Below are 12773 nucleotides of genomic sequence, written 5' to 3' on the forward strand. Positions count from 1 at the left end.
TGTATGTGTGTATATGTCTGTGTGTGTATGTATGTATGTGTGTATGTGTGTGTATGTCTGTGTGTATGTGTGTAAGTATGTGTGTGTGTGTATGTGTTGTACGTGTGTGTAATTGTGTGTATATGTCTATGTATGTGTGTGCATGTGTGTGTATGTCTGTGTATGTGTGTGTGTGTATGTGTGTGTATGTGTGCATATGTGTAAGTGTGTGTGTATGTCTGTGTGTGTGTGTACCTATGTGTGTGTATGTGTGTATATGTGTAAGTGTGTGTGTGTGTGTGTGTGTGTGTGTGTATGCAGGTGAATTGGTGTCTTGAGGCTCAAGCTATGGAGTCATGGTGTCTGGGCTTGAATCTGGGTCTTCACCCTTCTTACCATGCTAAGAACAAAGAGAGGGACCAGGGAGGCGTTGGGGAGGACCACGAAGGCCTGGGTCTCCAGCCTAGGATTGAATGAGAGGCCTGTGGGCTGTATGCTCAGGTGCTCAGGCTCGGGTGCTGAGATGAGCAGCTGCACTCCCATGCTGGGGAACTTCCTGGCCACCTGCAGGTCCCGGTGGGGACAAGGGACAGAAGAGGTCTTTCTTATTTAAAGGTTTCTAAGACCCATATGCCATCAGCATATGGACCAGTGTCAGTCTGGCCCTGTTGGCTCTGTTGCCTCCACCCCCAGGGACATGACATTGCTTCTGCTCTCCTCATGCAACGCTCTTTCCCACGGAAACCCCTTCCCACTGCCTGTGTCCCTTCATTGAGTGCTTGTCCCTGTTCTTCCCCAGGCAGGCTGCTAAGCTTTCCTTCAAACATCAGCTCAGCTGTCACTTTGTCACGGGACAGTGTGGGTTTTGAGGAGAGCTTAGGAGAGTCTTGACCCTCCCTTCTCCTCTCTGTAAGCCTTCCTGAGGAATGTGCAAGACACTGTCCCTGGACATTTCCACCAGCCATACCCTCCCAGCCACCACCTCCTGATAGAAGTTCCTATGGAATGTGTGAGTTCCTTTTCTGTAATTCCCATTGCAGCAATGTGGCTTTGCTTAGAAATGGGCCTCGAGGCCATTGAGGCAGGGCTCGAAGCTGACAAAACTGTCTTGCTGGCGCTCCCCTCTCCACTAGTGGCTGTCAGACTGTCCTCCCAGAACCCCAATCTTGGTCTTCCAGTTCACAGAACTCTTAGACACAAGTCTCTGGCTTAAGCCATTCAGCCTGCAAAAGGAGCCTTCCTGTCTACCTCGGCCACCCTGTCACCATCACAGGCTGCGCGCACGGCTTGTTTGTTTAACTGCCTTGTGCACCTGAGTGGAAATTTTCCATCTTTACAGGACTGAGAGAGGCAGGAAGCAGAGGAACATGAAGGAAGCAGAGAGGGGGGAGGAGGCAGAAAGGGAAGGGGAGGCAGAGAGGGGAGAGGCAGAGAGGGGAGGGGAGGCAGAGAGGGAAGGGGAGGCAAAGAAGGGGGAGGAGGACACCAGGGGTAGGGTAGTGCCCTGTATGTGTGTGTGTGTGTGTGTGTGAGAGAGAGAGAGAGAGAGGGAGGGAGAGAGGAAGAGAGAGAGAGAGAGGGAGGGAGAGAGGAAGAGAGAGAGAGAGAGGGAGGAAGAGAGGGAGAGAGAGGGGAGGGAGAGAGAGAGAGAGGGAGAGAGAGAGGAAGAGAGGGAGAGAGAGGGGAGGGAGAGAGAGAGAGAGAGAGAGAGAGAGAGAGAGAGAGGGAGGAAGAGAGGGAGAGAGAGGGGAGGGAGAGAGAGAGAGAGGGAGGGAGAGAGGAAGAGAGAGAGAGAGAGAGGGAGGAAGAGAGGGAGAGAGAGGGGAGGGAGAGAGAGAGAGAGAGAGGGAGAGAGAGGAAGAGAGGGAGAGAGAGGGGAGGGAGAGAGAGAGAGAGAGGGAGGAAGAGAGGGAGAGAGAGGGGAGGGAGAGAGAGGGAGAGAGAGAGAGAGGAAGAGAGGGAGAGAGAGGGGAGGGAGAGAGAGAGAGAGAGAGAGAGAGGGAGGAAGAGAGGGAGAGAGAGGGGAGGGAGAGAGAGAGAGAGAGAGAGAGGGAGGAAGAGAGGGAGAGAGAGGGGAGGGAGAGAGAGAGAGAGAGAGAGAGGGAGAGAGAGGGGGGGAGAGAGAGAGAGAGAGAGGGAGGGAGAGAGGAAGAGAGGGAGAGAGGGGGGAGGGAGAGAGAGAGAGAGAGAAGACAGAGATGGAGGTGGGAGATAACAGGTAAATGGTCTGTTCTGTTGGTCCCCAGCTCAGCAGAGATTTGATGTCTGTGTGAGGCCCACACCTGGCCTTATCCTCAGGGCATTGGTGGGGCACTTGAACTATGTCTGCACTGGGCTATCCTGAGACACCTCCACTCTGCTGCCTAAGGGCCTGAAGGGGGTTCTCATCCTATCCTGGTGGTCCAGTCCTCCCCAGCACCCTAGTGAGCTGAGCGAGGAGACAAGTCTCCTACCTGGGGCAGGAAGGTCCTAAGGAAGTCAGTGTTCAGCTGGAATCTGCCATCATTTAATAACTGCAGCGAGGAGAGAAAAGGATATTGGGAGATTGTTACAGGCTGAGAAGAAGAGGCAAGGGCCAGGCCAGAGGCAAGACTATGGACACCAGTGCACACTGGTACCACTGTGGCAATACCACCAGGAACTACTTGGGTAGCAATAGGCCAGGAAGGGTACATGTGGCCCATGACCGCCGTCCACTGTCCTGCCAATCAGATTTTCTGCTTCAAAGTGCCTGACTCCATGCTACCCCTCTAATGACAGCAGCCTGACAAACCCATACCACTCCCCCCACCCCACCCCCGGTCCTGTGATGCCCAACCCCTGCCGCCTCTGGCTCCTGAGGAACACCAGCTGTGGGTCCCAGACTTGCTCTGAGTAGGTGGCCTGAGCCCCACTGGATGGTCTGTGCTCGCTTCCATACTGGGCAGTGGGCATTCATTGTACATTCCTTCCTATACAGAGATGAGAACCTGATGGTTCTGATGAGTGCAGTAAGATCAACCCAGGGTGTGGGGGACCGGGTTGGGATGGCTGTACCCCCAAGGCTGTAGAGAAGCCTCATCATGTACATATGGGGGAAACTGAGGCCCAGAGTGGGTCCAGCCATGAACATGATGTGAGAGCCAATGAGATCGATGGTTGCTTTGGGCAGGTGATGCTGAGTTAGGGGCAGGAATGGTGGTGGGGGTGGGGGTGGGGGTGGGGGTTACTGCTCCTCACTGAGCCCTGGGTTCCCAGCTTCTTACCCAGCTGCCTCATTAATAGTCACAATGGCCTTTGGGGAGGACATTAGGGTGGTGGCCTAAAGATGGGTCTGAGGTACAAGGATGCATAATTACCCTCAGTTGACAATGAGTGGACCCAGCCCTTGAACTCAGGGCTCTGTGACTCCTGACTCTCATGGCACCTTGGACTCTGCCCCCCCAGGAACAAAGCCTCCCACCAAGGTCTGCTGGACTCTTGATCTTCTCTGCTCACAGTCGGCCACACTCACCAATTGGCTCCCCAGGGTCACCTTCAAGGTTCCAGACTGTTGGTATGCAAATACCGCAGTGTTGAAGAAGTAGTCAGAGATGCCCATGCATACCATGTATGCACTGTTGGGCACAAACCTCATTACTGGTGGGTGAATGGGAAGTGGGCCTCGGTGTCCCCTCCAGAAAAACTCCCCCTGGAAGGAAAGAACAGAGCAAGTCTAGGTGTCCTTCTAGGACTGCAGATGAGTCCAGTAAAAGACGGGAGGGGACCAGCTAGACCTGAGCAGGAACTGCCGGTGGTATGGGGGGCCGTGGTGGGTGGCACCTGGATTAGCTTCCCAACATCCTGGGAGTGAGTGGCTGAGGCAGAGGCATCAAGCCAGCACCTCCTCCCGCCTGTACCACTCCACCTCCCTCTTGCCAGTCAGCTCTGTATCCATCAAGAGAACAGTTGCCTCCTCTGTCCCATTGGCAGAATTCGGAAGGCTGAATCGTGTGTGTTTCCATAAGCATTACATGTTACAAGGAGGACACATGCTCCCTGGGTCTCTAAAACTCGATCTGACAATGTGCTTTGAAAGCAGACGGTTAGGGAGGAAAATAATGTTGAGCTCAGAGAAGCAAACTATAAGAGCAAATGGTAGAATATCACTTAGGTAGAAATTAAAGAGCATGGAGAGTCTGAAATGTGTGCAAAAAGACCAATGTTATAGTCAGTGCTGTGCCTTGTGTAGGCAGGAGGGCAATGCGGAACGTGAACCTTTGATGTCAGTCATGCACCACTGCAGGCCAGCCCGTTCTCTGATCCTACGAGCCATGCTGGCCTTTACAGTTAATACCCATGTCACCCATAATTCCTTTCTTTCCTTTTCCTTTTTCCTTCCTTCCTTCCTTCCTTCCTTCCTTCCTTCCTTCCTTCCTTCCTTCCTTCCTTCCTTCCTTCTTTCCTTCCTGTTTTTCTTTTTTTCTTTCTCTCTCTCTCTCTCTCCCTCTCTCTCTTTCTGAGACAGGGTCTCTGTGTAGCCTTGGCTGGTCTGAAACTTGCTATATAGTCCAGGCTGAACTCACAAAGGATCCTCCTGCCTCTGCCACCCGAATGTTGGGATTAAAGGCATATAGCACTCAGCTGACCACACAGTTCTTAAAGACAGTGGAAACTCTCTTCAGTCCACGTCCTTATAGTGCAACACAGGCAGGACACACTGGTCCAGATGTACCTCCTGTGTGATCAAGTGTATGTTTCTGTACAGGTACAGGTGAATGTGTCTATTTGCACATGCGTGTGCATGTATATGTATGTGCACATGTGTATGTATATATATATATGTATGTCCTATGTGTGTGGACTGTATGTATGTGTGTGCATGCATGTGCACATGTGCATGTGTTCTGGTATATGCATATGTGTGCAATGTGTTTGTGCGTGCATGTGTGTCTATGTGTATGCGTAGGTGTGTGCACTGCTTGTGTATATGTGGATGAGAGGGGCATTCAGTCTTGTCCAGCACCTCTAGAGGGTAGTCACGGTGCACAGAGACCTGTCAGGATGGTCCCTGTGATGCAGCTGCCTGCTCTTTCTTCCTGGATTACTGCAGGGCTCTGGCTGCCCCGAGTTCATTGTTTTTCTGTCATCCATCCGCCCCTAGTTAGCCTCCCATCACTTCTCCCCAGGTCCCAGCCCATGAACATCCCTGAGATGCAGAGACCTGGGCTGCATTTGCACACTTACCCATCACATGACTAGCTCTTGCCATTTTAGTGACTGGCGTGCCACACAGTGGGCAATGGTTCCCACAGTGGTCCTGGTTCAGTACACACTGCAGCTCTGGTTTGCTGCATGGGACACCCAGAAAGAGTCCACCTGACCCAGGCGGGGAGCTGCGCGGGCCTTCCTCTGGTTGTTCACTGAAGGACAGAGCCACCAGTGGAAGGCCACAGGAGATGACTCGTGGGCAGCTTGGGACTTGTCCACCGCAGTGTGCTCCTTTGGCTTAGTAATGGGTAGCAGTGTTCGTGACAGGATCATGAAGCACATGTGTGCAGTGTGTGCATTTGCATCTGGGCTGTGTGCAGTGCTGTGTGGAGCTGTTTCTACGCCTCTGCTGCGCTGTTGCTGTCTCTGTGTCTGTTCCCCACTCTTGATCTCTCTGTGTACGTTGTATTGCTGTAGAGAAGGATTGGAGGGTCTACCTCGGTCTTGCGAGTGCTTATTTCTGGTGGTATGACGGAAGCCAAGGATCCTCAACCTGTGGGTTGGGACCCCACAGGGATCACAGATAGCAAACATCCTGAATATCAGATATTTGCATTACAATTCATAACAGTGGCAAAATTACAGTTATGAAGTAACAACAAGATAGTTTTATGGTTGGGGGGTCACTACATCATGTGGAACTGCTTTAAAGGGTCGCAGCATTAGAAAGGCTAAGAACCACTGACTGGTAATATGATTGCTCTCCCTCTGTGGCTTTGCCAATCTTTCCTTTCTTCCCTCCCTCCCTCCCCCTCCCTCCCTTCCCCCTCCTTCCCTCCTTCCCTCCCTCCCTCCCTCTCTCCCTCCTTCTTTCCTTCCTCCCATCCAACAAATTTCCTAAGCACTGTAGATGTTGTATATGCAGTAATGAACACAGCAGCCCCTGCCCCGCCTCATCCCGGTGTGTGTTGGGTAATTAGCTTTGCTGAGATAAAAGCAGTGCCGGGGGCACAGTCAGGGGCTGTTTCAGCAAGAGTGGCCAGGGACAGCATCTCTGGGAAAACATCTCTAGGAAGAAGGCCTATTTGATCAAGAACTGAAAGGAAGCAGGGAGAGCTGTGTCCATAACTGCTACCGAGGAGCCTGGGTAGAGGTGAAAGGCAGTGCAAAGGCCCTGGGTGATGGGCAGGCGCAGTGAGTCTTTGGAATCTTGGGGGGGGGCAGCAGGGCTGGGGTGGGGATACAGGGGAGTGTGGAATGGGGTAAAAGAAGCAGGAAGAAGTCCATTTCTGGGATTACAGCGTGCACACGTGAGCAGGTATGTGTCTCTGTGGAATGCACATGTGAGCCGGTACGTGTCTCTATGGAAGCCTTACCTTTAGCTGCCCCTCCAGGAACTGGTTCGTGGTTGTCAGGGAATCCACCAGACTGTAGTCAACCGAGGTCACATCATCCACTCTGGATATCACTAGACAGAGAAGGTGGGCTGTGAGCTGTGAGCTGGTTCCAGTGGCAGTAGCCTACATGAGATTCCCTTAAAAGACATGAAGTCTGGAGATGGAGACTGGGTCGGAGCACCTAGTGAGCCAATGCCAGACCCAGGGTTCAGTCCCTGGCCCCATATGTACACACACGCACATGCACACGTGCACACATGCACACATTCTTACAGATGACCATGGCTCATTGAGGGGGCAACATGCTTACAGTCTCACTATATGGGAGACAGAGGCAAAAGGATTGCTTTGAGGTTGAAGCCAGCCAGAGTGCTAAGAGTTGAGGCTAGCCTGGGCTGCTAAGTGAGATCCTGGAGGGGTGAGGAGAGACTGTGTTTGTTTGGTCCCACATCAGAGCATGTATTATGGACCCAGCGGGGCTGCAGTCCAAAAGGGGACAGTCAGTTTATAAAACCCGACTTCAGGTGGACCTGATTAACATACATCATATACATGCATGAAATTGCTAGAGAATGACATTTTAACTCCGCTCTGGGATCCAGAAACTTCTGGTGGGGGTGGGGGGGGGCTCTGGAACCTCAAGCCCATGTCTGCCCCTCTCTGAGCCTTAATTTCTCCAAGAGTGAAGTGAGGAGGCTGGGGCCTCCTGGGTCCCCAGGACAGGAAAATGCCTGCCAGCAGCTGCCGCTGTTCTTTGCCATTTGCTGTGTATAGAGATATCGGCCCTTTAGCAGGGTGTGGAGAGTGAGGTCTAGAGAGAAGTGGGGGGGCTTCTCATTTCAGACTGTGGCTCACAGGCCTCAGAGAGCGGAGGTGTGGGGGTACTGGGGTGTGGGGTCCCAGGGTGCTGGTGTGCAGGGGTGCCAGGGTGCCAGGTGTTTGCCCTCTGCCTGACTGAAGGCAGTTACTTTCCATCTTACTTCTGGACACAGAAGGAACCGGCCCAATGCCAGCTCTGGTGGAATTAGCCTGCTCAGCCCCTCCTCAACAGGCTCAGGCCTGCCACTCCCGATACCCCTTCTATTTTCAGCCCACTCCCAGCCCTCACCAGAAAGGGTCTTCAGATAAGGCTGCAGTTTGGAGGACACAGAGTTTCTCACGATCTTGCAGATCTAGGGGCAACCAAAGAGATGTCAGTGAGCTTCAGACGTGAGAAGAGCCATCCATAGGGGCTGGAGAGATGGCTCAGTGGTTAAAAGCACTGACTGCTCTTCCAGAGGTCCTGAGTTCAATTCCCAGCAACCACATGGTGGCTCACAACCACCTGTAATGGGATCCGATGCCCTCTTCTCATGTGTCTGAAGAGAGTGACAGTGTACTTATATACATAAAATAAATAATTCTTTTTTTTAAAGTGTCACACCCACAACTGAGTGTCAAGACATGCTGTCTCCATGTGGCTATAGCAAAACACCGGAGACCAAGTAATTTACAGAGAACACGGGTTTATTTAGCACACGGTTCTTTATAAAGCCTAAGAACAAGGGGCTGGCATCTGCTTGGTGTCAGGAGGAGACTTCTTGCTGCATTGTAACGTGGCAGAGGGAAGACCATGGCAAGATAGAGAGACATGTCCTAGCTTGGATTCCTGTCTCCTATCAAGCAGCAGTGCATCATGGGGGCTCATTTGACCCTGATTGTCTCCCATAGGCTGTACCTTTAAAGACCATTAACAGACTAATTTGGGGATTAAATTCATGTATCCGCATGAACTCTGTGGATCCAAATCAAAGCCACAGCATGCGCTCTCCCTTCCTTTGGTGTCTTCTTAAAACCCATGCAGCTAACCGAGCTTCCTTTGTTCCCTTGGCCACCAGCTCTGAAACAGCGACTGTTGCGCAAGACTATACTGCCTGCATACTTGTGTTCCTTGTCTTTCCTGCACGTAAAACTTTGCTAATGGGTATTTGATCCATGCTATAGTGTTGTACTCACTGTTATTGTTAGTTAATTTATTTTTTATTTAATTAATTAACTACTTAATTTGTTGTTATTGTCTCAGATCTTTCATGGAATGAAGTAGTGAACAAACACAGGTTGGGACATGGTTAGTCTTGCTTTCTCTCTTGATAGTGGTGCATCCTCTAGTCTCAGGTGTTGGTGGGCACCCTCACCTTAGCCTCGTGACTGGAGAGGCCATTTCTGGCAGCTTCCCATGATATGGCTCACAAGGGAAGACACACTGACCGACTTGATGGCTGAGGAAGTCTCTCTATTTCTCTAGAACCGTATTTCCCCCACCTATGACATGGAACAGGCCAATTCCAGTAGCCCAGATAACCAAACCTCTGCCATTGGCAAAATTTGCTCACCTACAATCAACCATTATCCAAAACTATGGAAATGGAAAATTCTAGAACTATGAGAATTTCAAGTTTTAAATTGCGTGTTGTTTTGAAGAGATGACAAAACCTCACCCAATCCCACCTAAGACATGGATGCCCCCTTTGTCCTTCACATCCATGTTCTGTAGGCTTCCTGGCTGTCAGCCACGTAGCACCTACCCATCCAGGTCATCAGACCAATCCCGGTGTTTGTGCCCATGTAACTGGACTTGCTAATGAGCCTAAGGTCAGGCCACTGCCACTGGAACTCTTACGACAGTGTCTTATCATGAGTGTGACACAGCACTGGCTCATTTAAGCTGTGCTTTATCCTCTGGGTGGGTACAGGGCCCAAGATTTAGCCTTCAAGGCAGGAAGAAAAGGCTTTATTGGGTAGCATCATTCCAAGAGGTGATTCCCCAACTGAATAAAATTGGAATAACCCAGCATCTATCTCTCTGCTTCCTGACTGGGTGTGATGGTACCATTACCTCATTCTCTCAATGCCCTGACCGCCCTTCCATTCTGGACCACACCTTCAAGCTGAACTAACCCTTGCTACCTCTGTCATGTTTTGAACCAGCAATGAGTAAAATAATCAATGCCATCGCTGAGAGACTAGACCAGGAGGATGAAGGAATGTTGGGAATTGAAGGCAAGATTGAGGAGTTACTACACACAGACAGTGGCCAGGGGAAAGGAGCTATGGCCACAACATCCAAGATCACTGTGTCACGATAACTAGACCAGTGGCTCACCAGGAAACCGAGACAGAACAAGGGTGGGAAATTATTCAATTAAAAAAAAAGAATTAAGCCGGGTGTGGTGGTGCATGCCTTTAATCCCAGCACTTGGGAGGCAGAGACAGGAGGATTTCTGTAGCCAGGCCAGCCTGGTCTACAAAGTGAGTTCCAGGACAGCCAGGGCTACACAGTGAAACCCTGTCTCGAAAAACAAAACAAAACAAAACAAACAAACAAAGAGTTATTGCAGGAAATCCCCCAGATCTGGGGAAAGAAATGACATTTAAGAACACTAGGTATTCAGGACTGTCTCATGACCCACTGAGGCTCAAGAGGAGAAGCCTCAATAAAGGAAGAACCCTGGAGGCAGCAGAAGAGAAGCCACTCATGCAATCAAAGTCACCAGAGTGACAGACAGTACACCCTGTCCCCAGAAGCCTGGGGCAGGGGGTGGTTGAGGGATAAGGGATGTATGTACCTTCTCAGTCCCCAAACAAAAACTGTCTATAGGCTACCAGGAAAAGCTATAACCCAAAGGGAAATAAAGACCTCCTACAATGACCACAGGCTAAAGCCATTCTTCCCCACTAAGCAGTGCTGAAGGCATTTTTTTTAGAGGAATCCTTCATGGGTGTGGGTGGGAGGGTGGGAGCACACATGACACACAGTAGAGATGCACACCAGTACAGAGCTTGGGCAAGGATCTGTCTCATTAGGAGAAAACCAGTGAGAGGAAGGAAAGACTGGGGCTTCAACTCAGTAACCTAGAAAACCTTTAAGAAAAAGAAGTTGGTGTACACCACCTCTCAGTGACAACCCTAAATGTGGAGTTCAGAAGTAAAGATGCTTGCCACTCAAGAGTGAGGGGCTGAGTTCTAATCTCCAGGGCCTGTGTAGAATCTGGTAGCACAACCATCTGGAACCTAGTGCTTCCAATGGAGAGATGGAAGGTGGAGACAGAAAAATGTCCAAAGCTTGAGTGTCACCTTGCTTGGTGTGCTGCAGACAAGCAACACAGGGACTTGCACAGCTCAAGCAAGGTGGAAAGTGGGGACAGACACCTGAGCTGTTCGCTGACCTCCACATGGGCAGAGTGGGCACAAGTGTGTGTGCACTGACACATGTGAGTGCACACATACCCTGTACATACACACACACACACATACACACACACACATGCACACTCACAGGCACGCAGGCGAGCTGACCACGAGTGTAAATGGTCTTAACTCTCCGATTAAAAGATCCAGACTGGCTGAATGGATTAAAGAATAAAGTCCACTTATTGCTGGGCCTTGGTTTGCAGCCCAGATCCTTCCTGGAGCCCCCAACTGGAGAGAGACGGAAGAGGGAAGGGAGAGAGGGAGGGTGAGGAGGAAGAAGGGAAGAGGGAAGGGGTGGATAAGCTTCACTTGAGATGTGCTTCTGTTACTGGAGGCACAAGAGGAACTGGGCCACCCTTCTCTGATGCCCTGTGCCACTTCTCTCCCTGGCCCAGGATGACAGGGGGATTCAGGGATGGCTGAACACTCCAGCTACTCCTGAGATACTATGAGCCCTCTGTCACTTACCCAGGAGACCAATGAGAGGTTCCAAATCAGCAAATGGAGCCCAAGAGTCTCTGCAGCCTCCCAGGGCCTTAGCTCCCTTCTTGGCCAACTCCCCAGCCTGCTCCAGTCTGCTCAGGCCCTCCTGTAGCCTGTGGCAGGAGGCACCCAAGGTTTTTAAGTGGGGGCTGCTGCCAAGCAGAATATCCTGCTGCTGCTGACCTTTTCGGGACCTAGTACCCAGTGTGGACACAGAAGGTTCTTGCAGTAGCATTACACTGTGGCGGGATGGGGGACACCCTGCCACCTGCACCCTCACTCTAACTGGGCTCCACATTCCACGGGGACCCCGTCTAGATGCCTCTTCCTGGTGCTATGTGTTCTAGGGCAGGAACAGGCAGGGTGGGGGAGGGGAGGAGACAGGAGGGAGGTCGTGGCTGTTCCACTGTGAACACAGAGGCGGGTGCACACAGGCAGTTACAGGAATATTTTCTGGGTAGGAGGAAGCCCCGCCCTATGTCTTCTTCAGGACCTTGCTATAAAGCACATAGCTGGGCTCTGTGGATGCTGAGGGGTTGGGATGAAGACCAAGGCGTGTCCTTGAGGCCTCTGCCCTGCCCCACTGATGCCCAGGGCCTCCTACCTTTTTGTAAATGATGTTTTTCAGGGAAGTCTCAATTTTCCTGTGGAACAGTCGGATCAGCCACCTGGAGGTTGACATGTGGGGACATACAGGAGACTTTCAGGTGTACCTGGGAACCCTGACAGCTAGGCCTTGGTGGGGGAGCCTTCATTAGACATCTCTCCCCATTTTGCAGCAACCTGCTTGCTGGACTACTTTCTTCATAGCTACAGACACCCGCCCTTCACCATTTCCACCTCCCCACTGCCTTCCGCCTCTGTAAACCAGACACACTGGCCTGCCTTGTTCCCCGGTACCTCTGCTTCCTTTCATCACAGTTGGTACATGTGGTCCCCTTTGTCCAAAACACCCCAGCACCAACTTCTACCCACGCATTCTTTTCATCTCGGTTCAAATGTCATTTCCTCCTGCCCCCAGACTGGGCCAGCTCCTCCAGTGCTAAGTGTCCAGGGCGCTCTGTACCTTTCTTAAGTTCTTACGGGCCTTGGTGAGCCCTGCATGGATGCAGTGACATCCCTCACAGTCCCCCCCCACCCCCCACTGAGTCAGGTGCTTTAGGGAATAGGACTGGGCTGCCTGAGACCTGGGGTCAGACAGCCCCACCCTTGACTACTCGGTGGTGGTCAGGAGACCTCTTTCTGAGGACCCTGGGCAGATGGCGTAAGAGCATGAATATGCTGAGCCGTGTTGGCTGTTGACGAAGGGCTAGGTGAGGTTTCATCAGGGCCTGCCATCCTCTGTGCAGACTCTCCAGGTCTGGTGTAGAGTGTGTCTTGTAGGTGAGGATGGAACAGGAATACGAGCATCTGTCAGTCCTGAGCTGCCTCCTGAGACAGTGTCTGCTCTACTTGAGGCCCTGCCCTTCCCACACCCAAGGCTCTGAAACACCTGTGTGGAGGAGAGTGAGTCTA

The 12773-nt window shown here is 51.7% G+C and overlaps 1 protein-coding gene and 1 long non-coding RNA gene across 3 annotated transcripts in view; both read right to left on the reverse strand.

Annotated features, from left to right (window-relative positions):
* Positions 1–12773, reverse strand: part of LOC147005743 (uncharacterized) — a 152885-nt gene that overhangs the window by 113432 nt on the left and 26680 nt on the right. The gene's annotated exons all lie outside the window — the stretch shown is intronic.
* LOC110290344 (bactericidal permeability increasing protein) overlaps positions 1–12773 on the reverse strand; it is a 28962-nt gene that overhangs the window by 11743 nt on the left and 4446 nt on the right. For both annotated transcript variants that reach the window (XM_021156865.2, XM_021156864.2), the window contains exons 5-10: positions 11863–11926; positions 7654–7717; positions 6525–6616; positions 3473–3649; positions 2433–2492; positions 376–543 (exon numbers count right to left, since the gene is read on the reverse strand). In XM_021156865.2, coding sequence (XP_021012524.1) covers positions 376–543; positions 2433–2492; positions 3473–3649; positions 6525–6616; positions 7654–7717; positions 11863–11926 — 625 coding nt within the window. The remainder of the gene's footprint in view (positions 1–375; positions 544–2432; positions 2493–3472; positions 3650–6524; positions 6617–7653; positions 7718–11862; positions 11927–12773) is intronic.

This window comes from Mus caroli, unplaced genomic scaffold, assembly GCF_978045245.1.
Source record: "Mus caroli unplaced genomic scaffold, Mus_caroli_1 scaffold_2, whole genome shotgun sequence".
Taxonomy (NCBI): domain Eukaryota; kingdom Metazoa; phylum Chordata; class Mammalia; order Rodentia; family Muridae; genus Mus; species Mus caroli.